At 42.3% G+C, this 14,969-nt stretch overlaps 1 protein-coding gene across 8 annotated transcripts in view; it reads right to left on the bottom strand.

The window, feature by feature from the left end:
- CDPF1 (cysteine rich DPF motif domain containing 1) overlaps window positions 1-14,969 on the bottom strand; it is a 183,796-nt gene that overhangs the window by 21,705 nt on the left and 147,122 nt on the right. For 7 of the 8 annotated variants that reach the window (XM_069228242.1, XM_069228236.1, XM_069228244.1 and 4 more), the window contains one exon: window positions 6,430-6,541. In XM_069228242.1, coding sequence (XP_069084343.1) covers window positions 6,430-6,541 — 112 coding nt within the window. Of the gene's footprint in view, window positions 1-6,429; window positions 6,542-8,011; window positions 8,128-8,667; window positions 8,708-14,969 lie in introns of all 8 variants that reach the window. The other variant, XM_069228243.1, reaches the window with a different exon arrangement.

The following is a 14,969-nucleotide window of genomic DNA, read 5'->3' as shown; positions in this document are numbered from 1 at the left end:
AGAAACTAAGCAATGGGTGGGAGCAGAGTTTGACAGGACCCTCCATGAGAAGGAGTGAGCCAGAGTGTGGGTCTACCTGAAGAAGGTCCCGATCTGCATACTTCAGAAAGTCTACCTTACTCCACCCCCTATGGATCTCCAGGATCTTTCCGGGAGCACTTTAACTTGCGCCAGATACAGCACTCCTGCCTATGGCATATACTATGAGGGACTATATCCAAATTCGCCCATTGTGCGGGGATGTTTTACACCGCCTTCAGATAACCACAGGAATAGCAGGGATCAACTCTTCAGAGGTTTGTGCACTGGGAAATCTCAGATGCCCCAACCAGCGTAAGACAGAGCTTTGCTTCTTGGATATGGCTCCTACACTGGAGAAGCACTCCAGCACAACCTTTCTTTATTCCCATCTGCAGAACCCTGGGAGAATACCTTCATTAGGTGAGTGGAGGCAGAGGAGACTTCCCTCTAGCAAGATAGGGCAAGGGGCCTGGCCATCGACCTATAGCACATTTCAGGGAGGGCTTTGCTGTCTCGGATGGTGGAACTCCCCTCCCCCGGCCGCTACCAAACTCGATTCCTGGCCAATAGCCCTGATCCACCCCTTCTTCAAGAAGGCACAATACAGTCCTAGGGGGTGGTGTAAAGGGAATTGACGGCAGTGCCCAACTTTAGACTCCCATAGAGGGTAACTTTCACTTCTGACCAACCACCAGGGCACCTGACAATTCAATATGCACTGCTCCATTAACAAAAACGTAGGAGCCCTCTCTCCCCCACCAGATCTAAGGTCCTACCATGCTAGAAGGGTTACCCCCCCAGCCAGGATATATGCCCTTAGTTGGGTCTTCCGGAGTCTATGCGTTTGCATATGCCAGCCCCAAATGCCTTCCTGAGTCAACCTGTATCCAAAGTTTTTCCTCTACGGCACCCCAAACTCAATGTTAATGTATTTCTGGCCATGCAACTACATTGTGCCATGTGTTTGCAGGGGACACCGATGGCATGGTGTGGTGCAGTAAGTTCTATACTGCCCCCTGTTTGTATTTCTTACAAAATGTTATAAAGTTTGTTAAACTGATATTTGGATTACTTCTACAGTCAAGTCTGCTTACCACATCGAGCTACAATGTGGATTAATGAAAAGCATCATCTTACCAGCAAGAAGACCTAAAACTACAAACTACTTTATTTGAACCCCCAAGCAAGCCAGATTACTAGAGCACAGGAGATATAAAATGCATCCACAGATTTGATCTGTCTGCTCCTCTGTAGTATTCATATCACAATAGCATTGGCGTCAATGTACGGGACACACATGTCACCATATTGGGGAGACCGGTTTATCGGTCGCATTAAACGACAGCTGGAAATGGAACTCCTTCCTTGTGAGGTAATGAGGAAACTCCTATGGGAACACTTAAAATTGAAAGAGATCACCTTTCACAATCACCCTGCTTCTACTCATTCATAGGACTAAAATTTTATTTCAGTCAATACTTTTTTTTTTTAACCACTGGCAATAACTACAGCCAGTTAATAGCGTTAGCTCGTCAAAGCCCTACTCTGGAATTGGTCAATAAACTTAATTTTCCCCTCTTGTGTTTTCATCCAGAATTTGCCTGGTTTCTCCACTTTTCGCAGGAATCAGTGTTGGTTTGCAGTCAGGTGTCACAAAACATTTTGAGCATATGTGGTATAAATGGAACTATTAGAATGGAATAAGGATTTGAGGTGGTACAGTAATCAGGGCCGTCATTGGCAGGCCCTTAGCTGAGAGCGACACATGCACTCTGGCTTCACCCCCGGCACTTATTATAGGCATTACAGAAGAGAGTTTGACATTTGTTAGTTTGGGTCATCTGTAGCACTTGCCCTCGAGCATCACCTCTTTATTATGTCTTATTTTAACTTTTGCTCTGCTGAGAAAGTAGGCCTGCCCAATTGCGTCAATCGCAAGAAAGCTTGATTTATGTTTTTGCTCGGTATACACAAATTGAAGTGTTTAGACTAAATAACAAGCATTGGCAAAGTCAACTGGTCTCGGCAATTCCAGAGGCATTTGAGCTTTCAATGTCAATGTGTTTAGCCATGTTTAGCCATAGTCCCTCTAGCGGTTAACCTTTGGACTATGTTTCTTACTGTTCAAAAAGTGGGAGCATATAAAATAATAAGTGCTTAAGTGACTTAAAAATTAATTGTGCAACAGAACGCTCCCTTGTTTTGCAGGAATGGGGTAAATGCAAAAGCAAACAGTCACTCGGAATAGCTGAACACATTCGCAGTTTACTGAAACAACTCCACGGCAGAGGTCATAAGCAGACAAGCGGAAAATACATATAACTACTCTGTCAAAGAAATTAGTTGGGCGCCTGTAATTTTTTCACAATGTTGGGAAACGGCCATTACTGTTTGGCTAGCCTAGATTGTATAAAAGTAATTTCGCTTGGCAACATACCTGACATATGTTCTCGTTTCATTTGAGAAATGTATTAAAAGCTTTCCAATGTAATCCTGACGACCCATTTAGGAATGGTGTCATGCACAAGCGTGCTTTATGGCTGGTGTAAAAGCTGTTATCATAACAAGGTCAGCGGCATACAGGAAGCGACCAAGTAAGCGCAAAAATGCTTTGGTACGGTTTATCTGCTAATTGTATCTGTAAATAGACAAAAGATGAATAGACAAAAGGAAATAGACAAAAGATAGACAGACAAATGACAGATAAAAGATAGGTAGATAAACGATAGATACAAATAGACAAAGATAGCTATGTAGATAAAAGATAGCTAGATAGATAAAAGATTGCTAGATAGATAAAAGATAGATAGGTAGCCAGATAAAAGTTAGAAACCGATAAGTAAGAGACATAAGAGATGGATAGGTAAAAGACAGATAAAATGTAGCTAGATAGACCCCAGATAGCTAGACAGATAAAAGATTGCTAGATAAAAGATAGAAAGATAGATAGATAAAAGATAGATAGATTATTAGATAAAAGATAGATAGATAGATGAAAGAAATAGGTAGACAGACAAGAGACAGATAACAGATAGATAGGTAAAAGAGATAGATAAAAAATAGATAACAGATAGATACAAGATAGATAAAAGATAGCTAGCTAGATAAATGATAAACAATAGACAAAAAATAGATGGGTAGATAATAGATAGGTAGATAGATCGATAACATAAAAAAGAAAGATAAAAAGATACATAGAGAGTCGCCTTTGGGACCTAATGGCTGTGGCAATTGATTTTGGCGAGACCATACAGTATTGGGGGGCACACTGGGCAGGATCTTTACTCAGATGACCGGCGCTTAAAGGTAATTTGTTTCGGACAGAGGCTAAAGAAATCACGATCTTGCTCGATGCAAGTACTATATATATATATATTTTTTTAAATAAGCATTTAGAAACATTTGGTCAGTTACAGATCATAAAGTAATGAACAAGCGCGCGCCCGTGCAGTGGCACCAGATATCAGTCATCTTAGGCAGCATCTGAACTCCCATTATGGTTTTATTTTTATAGCCAACCAGCAGAGCGGGTGCCCATTTTGTCTGCCTGCACCAGAGCGCCTGGCACCCTTTCTGGCCTACCAACACATGCCTGCATTAAAACACAGCTCACTGAATGACGTGACTGACTCAGGGAGCTGTAGCCTGATGTGCTGTTATCATTTCTATGGTATGGTTCTCAGGCATGACGAATTATGTCAAAGACAGTTGTCTGTGAGACATTACAAAATGTGTGACAAGGTCCGTGAGGACTGGCATACAGTTTTTATTAGTGCTTTAAAGCATGTCCTAATGTCATGAGCGCCATACCATCGATACAATCAGTATAGGCTCCTCCGCTATGGCGTCACCCCACCCACCCTGCCAGCAGCAATAGCTGCAAATCCTTTAACAATGAAAGGATAATAAACTAAGTTCATTTTCATTTCATTGTTAAAGGGGTGGGGCACTGGGGGTGAAAAGCAGTGAGGGGAGTGCAGTGTGCACTCCCCTCAGCACGCATGTGTGTTTGACCGGCTGTCTTGGGCCGGCCAAAAACACATGCGTACTGTGCACTCTCCAGCCTGGAACTGTGTTGCCAGGCTGGAGAGAGCAGAAACAGGATCCCAGGCCGGGCAGCGTCAGGATTGGCCGCAGGGCAGGCTGGAAGCCTGTGCCTGTCTGCTGCTGACAGAGACGGAGGATCCGCGGCATGCAGGTAAGTTTTTTTTGTTTGAAAAAAAAAATTATTAATATTCCTAAATAGCCCCCATCCCCCCCGTGACCCACGACTGGCTACAATATATAAAATATTAACACACAAAGAGAGGGGAAACAATACTTTGATTTGCTCTAATTGCAGAACACTACATGCACCTGAACTTAAATAGGACTTAAAGTGAGGTATTTGAAAGCAAACTGGTGGCACATTTGTTTTTCTGTTTAAAGTGTGCTGTTTAATGATGCGATGCTGAGATTTTTAAAGAGATTTCAAGAGAGACATTCCTTTATTGTTATGGTCAGATAAGAATGAGATGGGCTTTCGATCCCACTTATACGCGCACCTTTTAACCTCAGTAATGGCTCAGTTATGCAGCTTCTTTTTGCACATTTATATAGCGCGAACTCGACCTGAAGGTATTGGAGCGCTTTACATGAGCATCAGTTACATGACATAAGGACAAAAGCTTACATTACACAGCTTTACGAGTCCTTTCAGGAGTGCCTACACTTTAACCTGCGCAAGAAGTAGTGTTTTTGATATTTTCTGCAGATTTTGTTCACCCAGAACCTGCCAACCAGGCTCCCAGTGGCCTTGGAGTGTCACACGAAGTCACTGTCCCTCCAACAGGGTGATGTAGTAGCCATGCACGGATGACTACTGAAATCCTGATGTGCGGTGCTCCACTTTTGAGAACCTGCCAGCGCCTGCACGCCTCCGTGGCCTTCTGGCTGGTGGTCTCCCTGATGTGCCTCTCCCTCGCCTCTGGTTGATGTTGCGTCCCTAAGTCCGTCCATCCAGATATCCTACAGCGCAAACTCAACCCAAAGGTATTGGAGAGCTTTAAGTGAACCCAGTTACATTGCACAAGAACACATTCAAATTTGCAGGTACAGGGAGATTAAGCGATTAGCACAGGATCAAGCAGCAGCAATGGGAAAAGAAGTGTCGGTGGGAGAAGATCTTGGGGCGAGGAGAGGCTCTGTATACAGTAACAGGGGTTTAGCGTGGCAAGTAGCGACAGGCCGAAGGTGCTGGGGAGACGCACAGGGAGATTAGGAAAAATACGAAGATGCAATAAAATGCAAGCAGCCATGAGCAGGAGGAGGTGGTTGTTGGGGGCATGGGGAGATTAAGTCAACAAAGGAAGATGCAATAAAATGCAAGCAGTGAGGGGCACCGAAGCTGAACACGCACCCACTGAAGACAGCCAAACAGTAGCAACAAACCAAGAAAAAAATGGTTCCACAAAACACAAACAACCAAAGCACAAAGATATAGTATTTGGGCACTGCTCCGTGGGAGGGAACAAAACATAAAAAGGAAAGAGACAAAGAAGGATTCACCAATAAAGGACAATGGGCGGAACGAATAAAAAGGCTGCAAGCGGGCTGTAAGCCAACAAAATATACACAACATGTCTCAAAGAGGCAGCGCGAGTCCTGTCTAGCGGAGACCTAAAAATGATTAGTCCATTTGTGTCAGATAATCAGGTTACCAATCTGCTGTACTCAGAATGACTATTTTACTTGGACTAATCTTTGTTTTTGATTTCAGTCTATCACGAAAAGTCAGATTATAAGCAGCATTGCAGGATAGGGATCACAAGATATCTGGTATTCAAGAATGTGGATTTACCCAGTGTGCGACTAGAAAAACGAAGTTAACAGTAGCTGGTATAATACAGTGTGGATGAGGAGAGCTGCAGTCACCACATGGGAGGAACAATGAATTTTCTTCTCTCTCTCTAGAACCAGCCTCACATACTTCGGACATCCTTAAGATCAGCACCTCCAGACCAGCAGCTATCCCTCTGCTTCCACCTGCTCCCTGCTTGAAAGCAGGTGGTAAATGGACGCAACTTAGGATTTCTTTGTCTGCATGGAAATGGAATCTGTATGAAGATTTTTATCTGGTAAAAACACTTCTGCAAATCATTTTCCATGCCGGGCAAAATAACTTATAATTGAAGGGTGCAGAGGAAGGATTGCCAGCTGAAATCGGTAATTCTGGACCTCCTGGACCACCCAACCCTAATCATGTCCTTAATGGCAATCTTTTACTTTACTGTGCCGTACATAAAACAATAAAATAAAATTTGAAGGTATGTTTTTTTTTTATTTATTTTTTTAAATATGTGGTCTATCACTATTCCAAAATTGTACAGTTGCCGAAATAGCAATAAAAAACCTTCATGGTTAACTCACCGTGCCAACGCAGACTATGTTGCTGCACAGGCTGCACCTGGATCCAAGAATCAGGAATTTTTCCTTGTCAGGGGTGAACGGATCCTTCATGACATACGACTCCTCCAAGAGGCTGTAAGAGACGACAAGGTGCTGTAACTGGGTGTGTCTAGACTACATTATCCTAAACCGACGCAGCAGGTTGTGCAATGAAATTCATTTCTATTTGATTCATGACAATAAGTGAAGTTTTAAAAGAAGCTGAAATTATTTATAAATTAATAAAAGCTTACCAATTCATTTACAAATTCACTGTAGCAATGCTGCAACAGTTTCATATAAACATTTTAACAATTAACAAATGATAAAACAAATTAAAAAATAGCTCTTAACATAATCCGTAAATATCTCATGGCAGTTTCTTCACATCTACATTCATTATCTTTGCCGTCCTACATAAATCGTGCAGCATATGGCTCTTTAGGTTCAAATCTGTCTATTAGATCACACTCATCATCAACATTCTTTATTCTATCATGTGACCATAAAAGAAGCACAATACAGACAGCATAAAAAGGTCAAATAAAAACATTACAAAATGAACTTTAGAACGCATGATAAGGGGGGGGGCTGTTAAATCAAAATACAATTGATGCCGTCAGGCGTTTAGCTCGCTGTATAAAAGATGCAGTTAAAAAACATCTTCACCATGGCAAGTGACTACAGAAAAAAACAAAGCAGCCCTGCATGGTCTACAATTGGCCTGTTTTTTCTTGTTTTGTTTTTTAAAAAGGGTCAAATGTACAGTTTTTTTAATGAGGAATAAAATTTACAAAAAAGCATAAAGTGCAACATTTATTGTGCAATGCGACCATCCCATGGGAATGCAGTTAACAATATAGGTACCCTGCAGTTGATGAGCCAATAGGAAATGAATATTTTCAGCCTTAGTGTTGTTAGCAAAAACCTGTGATGTTGATTACTGGCCAGTTTAGGTACGGCTCAATGCCAGGCCTGGTGCAAACTGCAGCATATGCCAAAATATTACATCATACCTATATACCACAGAAACAATTAGTAGATCAACCACGAATTAGCTCAGTGAATGGCTGCAGTGATGGCCATAGGTAAAAACACAGTATTTTTGTGACAAGAGAAAACTAAACTCAGTGGAGCCAATACTACCTACTCTGACCTCAGTACGAGTGGATGCAGCCAGGAGGTTGCATCCACTTGATTAAGCAGAAGTTTTGCGCTTCTACAAAGTGTGCTTTCACTCCACGCAACTGTGAGAATTTTATTTAAGCAGCTTTCTAAGCTTGAATTTTCACTGGTACACACTGGCTATTAACTCTAAAATAACTAGATAATTTATATCGGGTTATTTTTCCTGGCAGCAGCACAGATGGGAGGAGGGCAGTCATTAACCTATATGGATTTTTAGGTCTGGCTCAACTATGCAATGGTCATTTGACCTTTTAACCTACACTAATATTAATCTATAGTTCTTTGCTTCCACACTAATACATATGTATTCCCATGCTATTTACTTGTAATGCTTCACCTCAATATACAAAATGTATTTAAAGACAGAGCTACTGACATTGCCAATGCTTGTTCAATTATTCGGTGTCTTCCAGGAGAGGCAGCTCCAGGATACATAGTGAATTTGTCTTCGAACCTTATCCTGCAGGCAGCACAGCTTTCAAGTCCCTGGTACTGCATAGAAGGATGTATAAACCAAAATATTACACACACTGTTCCAAAAGGCGGGAAATAGTCTTTATCGGTTCTGCAAATCAGGAAACCCAAAAGGTTGTAAGCACAAGCCCTCACTCACCTTTCGGTGACATGCTTCATCATAGGGCTGTGCTCCTCGTCAAGCCGGCGCTGCAATGCCTGACGGGCCCCACACGGGGGCTCTTTGCCGGAGATCTTTTAGAGTAACAATGCGTACCGGTCAAAAATAAAGAACAAGGATTGGGATGAAAAGAGTTAAAAATGTCTAGAGGTAGGAACGATTGAATTCTTTAATTAAATGTTAGTACCTCTGGCACGAATAAAAACAAAAGGCTAGGGATATAGTAAATTAATGTCTACACTCCCCATAAAACGTATAAATGCTATTTATAGCTACCGCCTCTCATACTAGGGAGTGGTATAGGTGGAATGAGGTAAACACAGGGTCCCCTGTGTTACTCTACATTAATGGTCAACATGTTTCTCACTGTGCAATTCGTCAGGACCTCAAAAACGTACCTTCAAATATTTGGGCTGCCCATACTAGGGAAAGCAGAACCTGAAAGGATAGAAAAAAAGACATCACAACAAAAACAAACAAACTTGGGACGGTGGTGACTTTGTCAGAAATGCAAACTACACTCGTGATAACACCCAAAAAGTGCTGTGTAATAGACAAATAATAGTTCAAAAAGGTGGAAGCATAGATTAGTATAACTTCCTTTGATGCTTACCCTGCAAAACTCAATACGAGGCCTCTTCGGGGGACAAACATCACGTTGAAAGAAACCACTATGGTCTAGATATGTATGGAAGAAATACACAAAACCGTATGATGAATAAACAATTAGTCTGATAATCATCACCTAGTATACAGGAAGGACCTTGGTATATTAAATAATGAGTAAAACTAGTCTAGGGTCTCCTATTAGAAAATAACCTACACAGCTGGCAGGGCTGAGGAAAGTAGGAGATAATAAAAATCAGCAAGTAGCAAAGATTCACACAAAGGTATGTGTACACGCACATGGGTGTGCTAAATACTGAATTGCAGTCTGATTACATAGCGAGTGGAGAAAGCAAGAAAAGCAACAACACTATCGGGCGGAGGTCACATTGTGGCCTACACACAGCAACATTAGCATTAGCTGTATGTTAAGTAGACGGTAATTACAGGAAAAGAAGCGAAAAAGACTAAGACTGTCAAATAGAAGGGCGCGCGACCGGTGCACTAATGCCGGCAGATGTCGGAAATGTGAAGAGGGTAGGTGTCAGAGCGCGTCTAATAACGCGTTTATTTTAAGTTAGCAATACGTATCTACGGCGCTGACTAGCGCGTCCCTCTACTAGCATTAATGCTAGTCGTCTCTTCCCAACCACAGCCCACGGAGGGCTGCCAGTTAAATCGGGAATCCATCCGATCTGGAGATGCTTACAAAACGTATAAGCATCTCGGAAAAGGAGAGGACGACCAGGTAAAATCACTGATCGGAAGGTGGGCTCGGAGAGAAAACGCAAAGCCCGGTGCACTTACTACTGTCAAGACGTCGTTCCACTGCGAACCTACGGTCGATGTGGTTCCCCGGGACTAAGGACAGTAAACAACCTAGAGTCAATTAAAGGCAAAGAGAAGGAACCTGTGTCTGGAGGGACCCTCAACCACTAACTCAATTTTTCAAAGAACTAATCTAATTTTCCGTGGTGGGTACTCTGTCCATGGTTTCTTCCACTGTACCTTCCAGCACTGAGATCTTGTTTTCATTTTGATGTGTGGTGCTCTGTAAATATTTCAATACTTGCAGTAGTTGCAGTTCTCGTTTAGAGAGACTTCTTTCAATATCAGAGCCACTGGATGTCTATTGTGGCAGACTCCGTGACCCAAAAGAATTGCTTTTATCATGGCCAATGTGCTGCTAGTGTTCTTTGGGGGGCATGGTGCCCTTGTTCTGAAAAAAAGAAGAGTTGTGTTGCCCGAGCCCCACTGTCATTCGGTAGGGTTAAAGTACTTCACCCAGCATACTGTCAGGGCCCCTGGTGGCATCTGTTGGGGAGTTGCTTTTCAAATCCTTGTTGCAACCACACAAGCACACCCACAAAATCCTCTTCAAGGGCAGAGTTACACCTACAGTCCTCAGATATCAGCACAGACTCTTACCACACTCTTGATCCCCTGAGGTAGGTTGCATTGGGAGCGCTACCATATTTGAGTCTGCGGGTGCCCCAATATCTGGTCCACTGCAAGTATCCAGTCCAGAGACAAGCAAAGATCTGGAAAAGCACCTGAAAAGCATCGCCTTCTGCCAGTACCGAGACCCAACTCCACCTCCTGATGGTGCTTCCCAGAGCCGAAGCCAGGGTCACGTCAAGACCCTGCAGGACGCAGCCATCTTGGAGCCCGCCAGACCCCACCTCAGATATCGTTTTTTAAACAAACGTTATCTGCTTATTAGCATGTTCTTATGCTATTAAGGACAAGCAGCTGTCCTAGCAGGAACCTCCTCTCTGCTGCAAAGGTTTGTAACATTCTAAGGTAATGGCAGTAGACTGATAGTTATATAAGCACATGCTACATATTCTGGGTTTGTTAGGAAAGGTTTTCAAACTGCTTCTAAAACTCTCCAAAAGTAAGTAAATGAAATAAAATTAAAAAAACACATTTTCTCATGATTCACACTGCACTCAGAAACAGCATTCAGCTAATCGTGAACAGTAGTAAATTAAATGGACTTCATAATTTAAGTCATTATGTCCTTTTAAATACTGTTCAACAACCTGCATTTAACCAACAGGCTGACAACTCTTAAATAAAGATGGAAAATTCTGATTCCTTAACATATTCCGAAGTCTAATTTGGTGCAGCATTGCTATAAAATCGATTTCAGAAAACCTGAAACCGCTCCTCTGATCCTACTTGATCAAGCTGAACTCAACCTTCTCTGAAGCTAGCAGGTGGACTATGGGAGGCCAAAAATGTAACTAAACATGATGTACTGTGTGAGGTCGAGCCCTGAAGCTACCCATGCAGGAAATGCCACCTGCCTGTGAAGACAATAAAGCTTTTCGTTTTTATTGTATTACCTTTAAAATTGGAGCATCTTATTGACCGAATAATTTGGCATATATTCTGCAGAGAAAACTATATACTTATAAATGTTGTTACGTGATATCATGGCTATCCTACACCAACTTGCCAAAAGCCAGGTTGATATATCGTTACTTACTTGCCATTTCACCCAATACTTCAATCTTCAACCAAAAATCATGATTTTTGATGGTATCAACAAGTGTGTTAGCTCTGGTGCAATCATCTAATGTCCTCTGCGGGTCAACATGAGAGTGATCGATGACTGCATATTACTGGTACACTGGAGCACTTGGATGTGGTGCTGCTGCAATAGTAGTGAGACTGACCTGCCATCTAAAGAGCCGTCCTCGAATCCGTTGTATAGAGGCTGAAAAGCAGAGGTAGCAAGAGGCACACCTGTTTTATCCCCTTAATGGTGCATAAGCGCTTCGACGAGTCGTCAGGGGTAGTAAGCGCTATAGAAATACTATTACAATACAATACAATATTCGGTCTGAGACTTGCTGACCTGAATCACGCTTCACTCTCACCGACTTTACTCACTGGACAGAATGGATGGCTCTTAAAGTTATGGAGCTTCCTCAGACATTCAACGTGAACAAAGTAATTCCCTGACCATAAAATAAAGGACAAGAATCGAGCATTTACAAGAATACGGAGTAAAAGAGGACTTAGCAGCAGACCATAAAGGGGAGAGCCATGACGCCAAGTATGAGGTATCAGGTTTAAAGAGAAGTGGAGCTAGTTCCCTTAGACCAGACACCACAGATGATCTGCACCTGCTTAGGACTTCACCCACCCTTATTAAACAGGTATATACAACTTTTCTATGCAGTTTCCTTGCGACTCAATCTGATATGCATAAAAGTTTGAAATATTATGCTTGTCTTGAAACGGCCATATCATTTAATTGAGTGCCTCTCTTCATAAAACGTGAACCATGCAGTTTATGACAGCTCTGTTTGAAGGCTTACCAAATCTGCTTTAAGTGACAGCTTTTAGATTGAAACTCAATCTTTACTTAAGAAGTTTCATTGAACTAAACTGAATGCAAAAGGTTTGCAGAACTTTTAATACATCCAATCCATGTATTATTGAACTGTGTAACAGCTGAAAATGTCAGCTTTGGTTAGGTCAGAAATTATCCAATAGCATCAGGGAATTTAAACATTTTCGTTATATTTTGTCTTATGTAGCGCAAACTACACTCACAAAGCTTTAAGAATACTGTATATTGAATAGTGAATAACTGACAGCCACTGTTGGTTAATTGGATCCCTACATTTAAGCACATTGCCATTAACAAGGTTACGAAAGATGGTAAATACAAGTATTAGATTATAAATACACGTTGTTCGTTCGTACAAACAGAAGCATAGGAGCTAGAAGTAACCGGTTAAAGGAGAATTTAAACATTGAGTAAAAAGGGTTAAAAGGGAACAACTGCATTAATTATGCAGGAAATCGATCAGTATTTACAGAGAGGGGGAAAAAAGGCTTATGTTGCGTGAACACCGATTATCCAGATTTCAGAGCGTTGTACAATGAATAACAGAGTAATAAATTGCTGTGGAAGCATTTAGGCATGTTTTGATATATCTTTAGGGCTCAGCTACAATTAGCTTTGGCCAATACATTTGTTTACAATATACAAAGCCGGGCTTGGGTCAGCCCCTTGCTCATTATTCAATTGTTTTGTTGTTTATCTCAGCTGTCTCTTCTTCATTTGATGGTTTTCATCCTTATTCTTGGGGCTAACCCACCTAGGAGCATCTCAATCTCATAGTATTTAGACTGGGTGAATTGTATGTGTTCAATTGTTATGTTAGGGACCTCGTTTTTCAGCAGAAAACATACCAGCAGTGAGCCACTCTATAATGGCCCATCAGTAATGTATTTCACTTATGCCCTCACTGGTAGCAGGTGTAAACTTGTGCATGGAGAGTGGAAGGAGGGCTCATAATAACCCTCACTCACTCACTCCCCCAATTTCTGATAAAGGATCACACAGTGGATATTCTTACACTTTTAGGGCGTCTAGGTTGCCATTAGCATGTTGGCAAACACATACTCAAGTGTAATTTAAAAGGGGATAGCTAAACAAAGATGCAACGTTTCCATCATTAAATATGTTCAAGAGCTGAGTATAGAATAATTTAGAGGAAAATAGGTTTGTTCTTCTGGGGTGAGAGGGTGGTGAGGCATCAAAACGTCTGAAGACCACTGGTGTAGAAGGATGCTTCCCAAAGCAGAGAGTACTAAGCATTTTACAACTTGGAACACCCACAGCACAGGTACAATGAAGTGTGAGGTTTCTGCCCCGGGCTGTGATCAGGCTTTCTTAAGTAGTAATGAGGGCTAGACAAAAGGGAAGTCCTGACCTAGAACCCTCCTCACCTTAAAGAGACAGTACAGTCCCACTCCTCACCATTATCTTCAATGACAGTTGTCAGAAAGAACTATTCAGCAGCTCCTTGCTAACAAAAGGCCTTATGAAAAGATACCCCCCTCCCCCCCCCAAAAGCCTCATCACTTTAGCATCTAGAGCCCCACCCTTCAGCCAAAGATATGCAGGCAATACACTTCCACTGTCTGGATAAGCTGTCCTCATCCTCCATCTTGTACTATGCCAACTCACAATACCCTTCTCGAGGGACCAATCTTCATTGAGGGCACAGAGTTACACCTGCAGTTCTCGGATATTGGCGCTGTAACTTGTCACGCTCTTGATTCCCTCGGCTGAGCTGTGATATGGGCACTGCCATATTAGAGGCCCCAATATGTGGTCCACTGCAGGCAGGGATCTGAAAAATCCAAAATGGATCTCACTAGCCTTAGTACTCACCCACAAAATACAAACAGGACGCTAGTGCAAAGTTCTGTGCACGTATGTAACAGTGTCACTGAGAATGTGGCATACAGTGTAAAGTTACACAGATAAAAAAGGTCATGTCATACTATCAAACTCCAAAAACACAGTATTCTGTCACCACCACATTATGTGCTATACCCATGTCAGGGACAGTAGACCTCGGTCCACTATGAAGGCACGGTTGAGGAATTCCTCCAGGTCACAGGACAGGCCTAAGCCTCTGCGTAAACACTAAAAGTACGAGAATAGGGCCAAAGTGAAAATCAGGATATCAGATCATACATGCAGTTGTGCACTTAGGGCACAGCAACACATCCGTGCAAGATGCAGAAGAAATTCCTGTTCCAACAAAGTGCACGTATCAGCTCTCTTCCCTGCCCCCCTCACTTACTATGTTTTACTGCCCTCCCCCACTTAGCATCCTGTTTCTGTGTCCATTCCAAACACCAGTCATCGTTGTTGCTGTAGCACGTGCTAAGAGGTCCTGGACCACTGGGGCGACTGTCTCCACACTGGAAGTGCTGTAAAGCACAAACCTGGCTCCCACGACCTTTTCAAAGCACTACAAAACAACAAAAACACAGCAAAAGAAATGATGTGGGCCAAGAAATATAGCCCTATAAGCCACTGCAAGGTTTTTTTTCTTAGTTTGGATTTTCTTTAAAGTGACCTCCAGAAGAACGAGGACACCGCAGGAGGAATGATGCTTTGAAGAGGTCAGGAAAGAGACAGCCAGCTCCAGCTACTCCAAAGTGCCCCACAGCATTATTTCTCCCACAGCTTAACATCTTGATCTCCTGGGGCCAAGCAACAATGATTCTTTACGACGTTTCGCTGTTTTGGAAGCACATCCGTTTTGGTGCT

The sequence above is a fragment of the Pleurodeles waltl genome, chromosome 4_1, assembly GCF_031143425.1.
Source record: "Pleurodeles waltl isolate 20211129_DDA chromosome 4_1, aPleWal1.hap1.20221129, whole genome shotgun sequence".
NCBI classification, from domain to species: Eukaryota; Metazoa; Chordata; class Amphibia; order Caudata; family Salamandridae; genus Pleurodeles; species Pleurodeles waltl.
The sequence above is the reverse complement of the archived record's forward strand: the minus strand, read 5'-3'. Positions and strand labels throughout refer to the sequence as shown.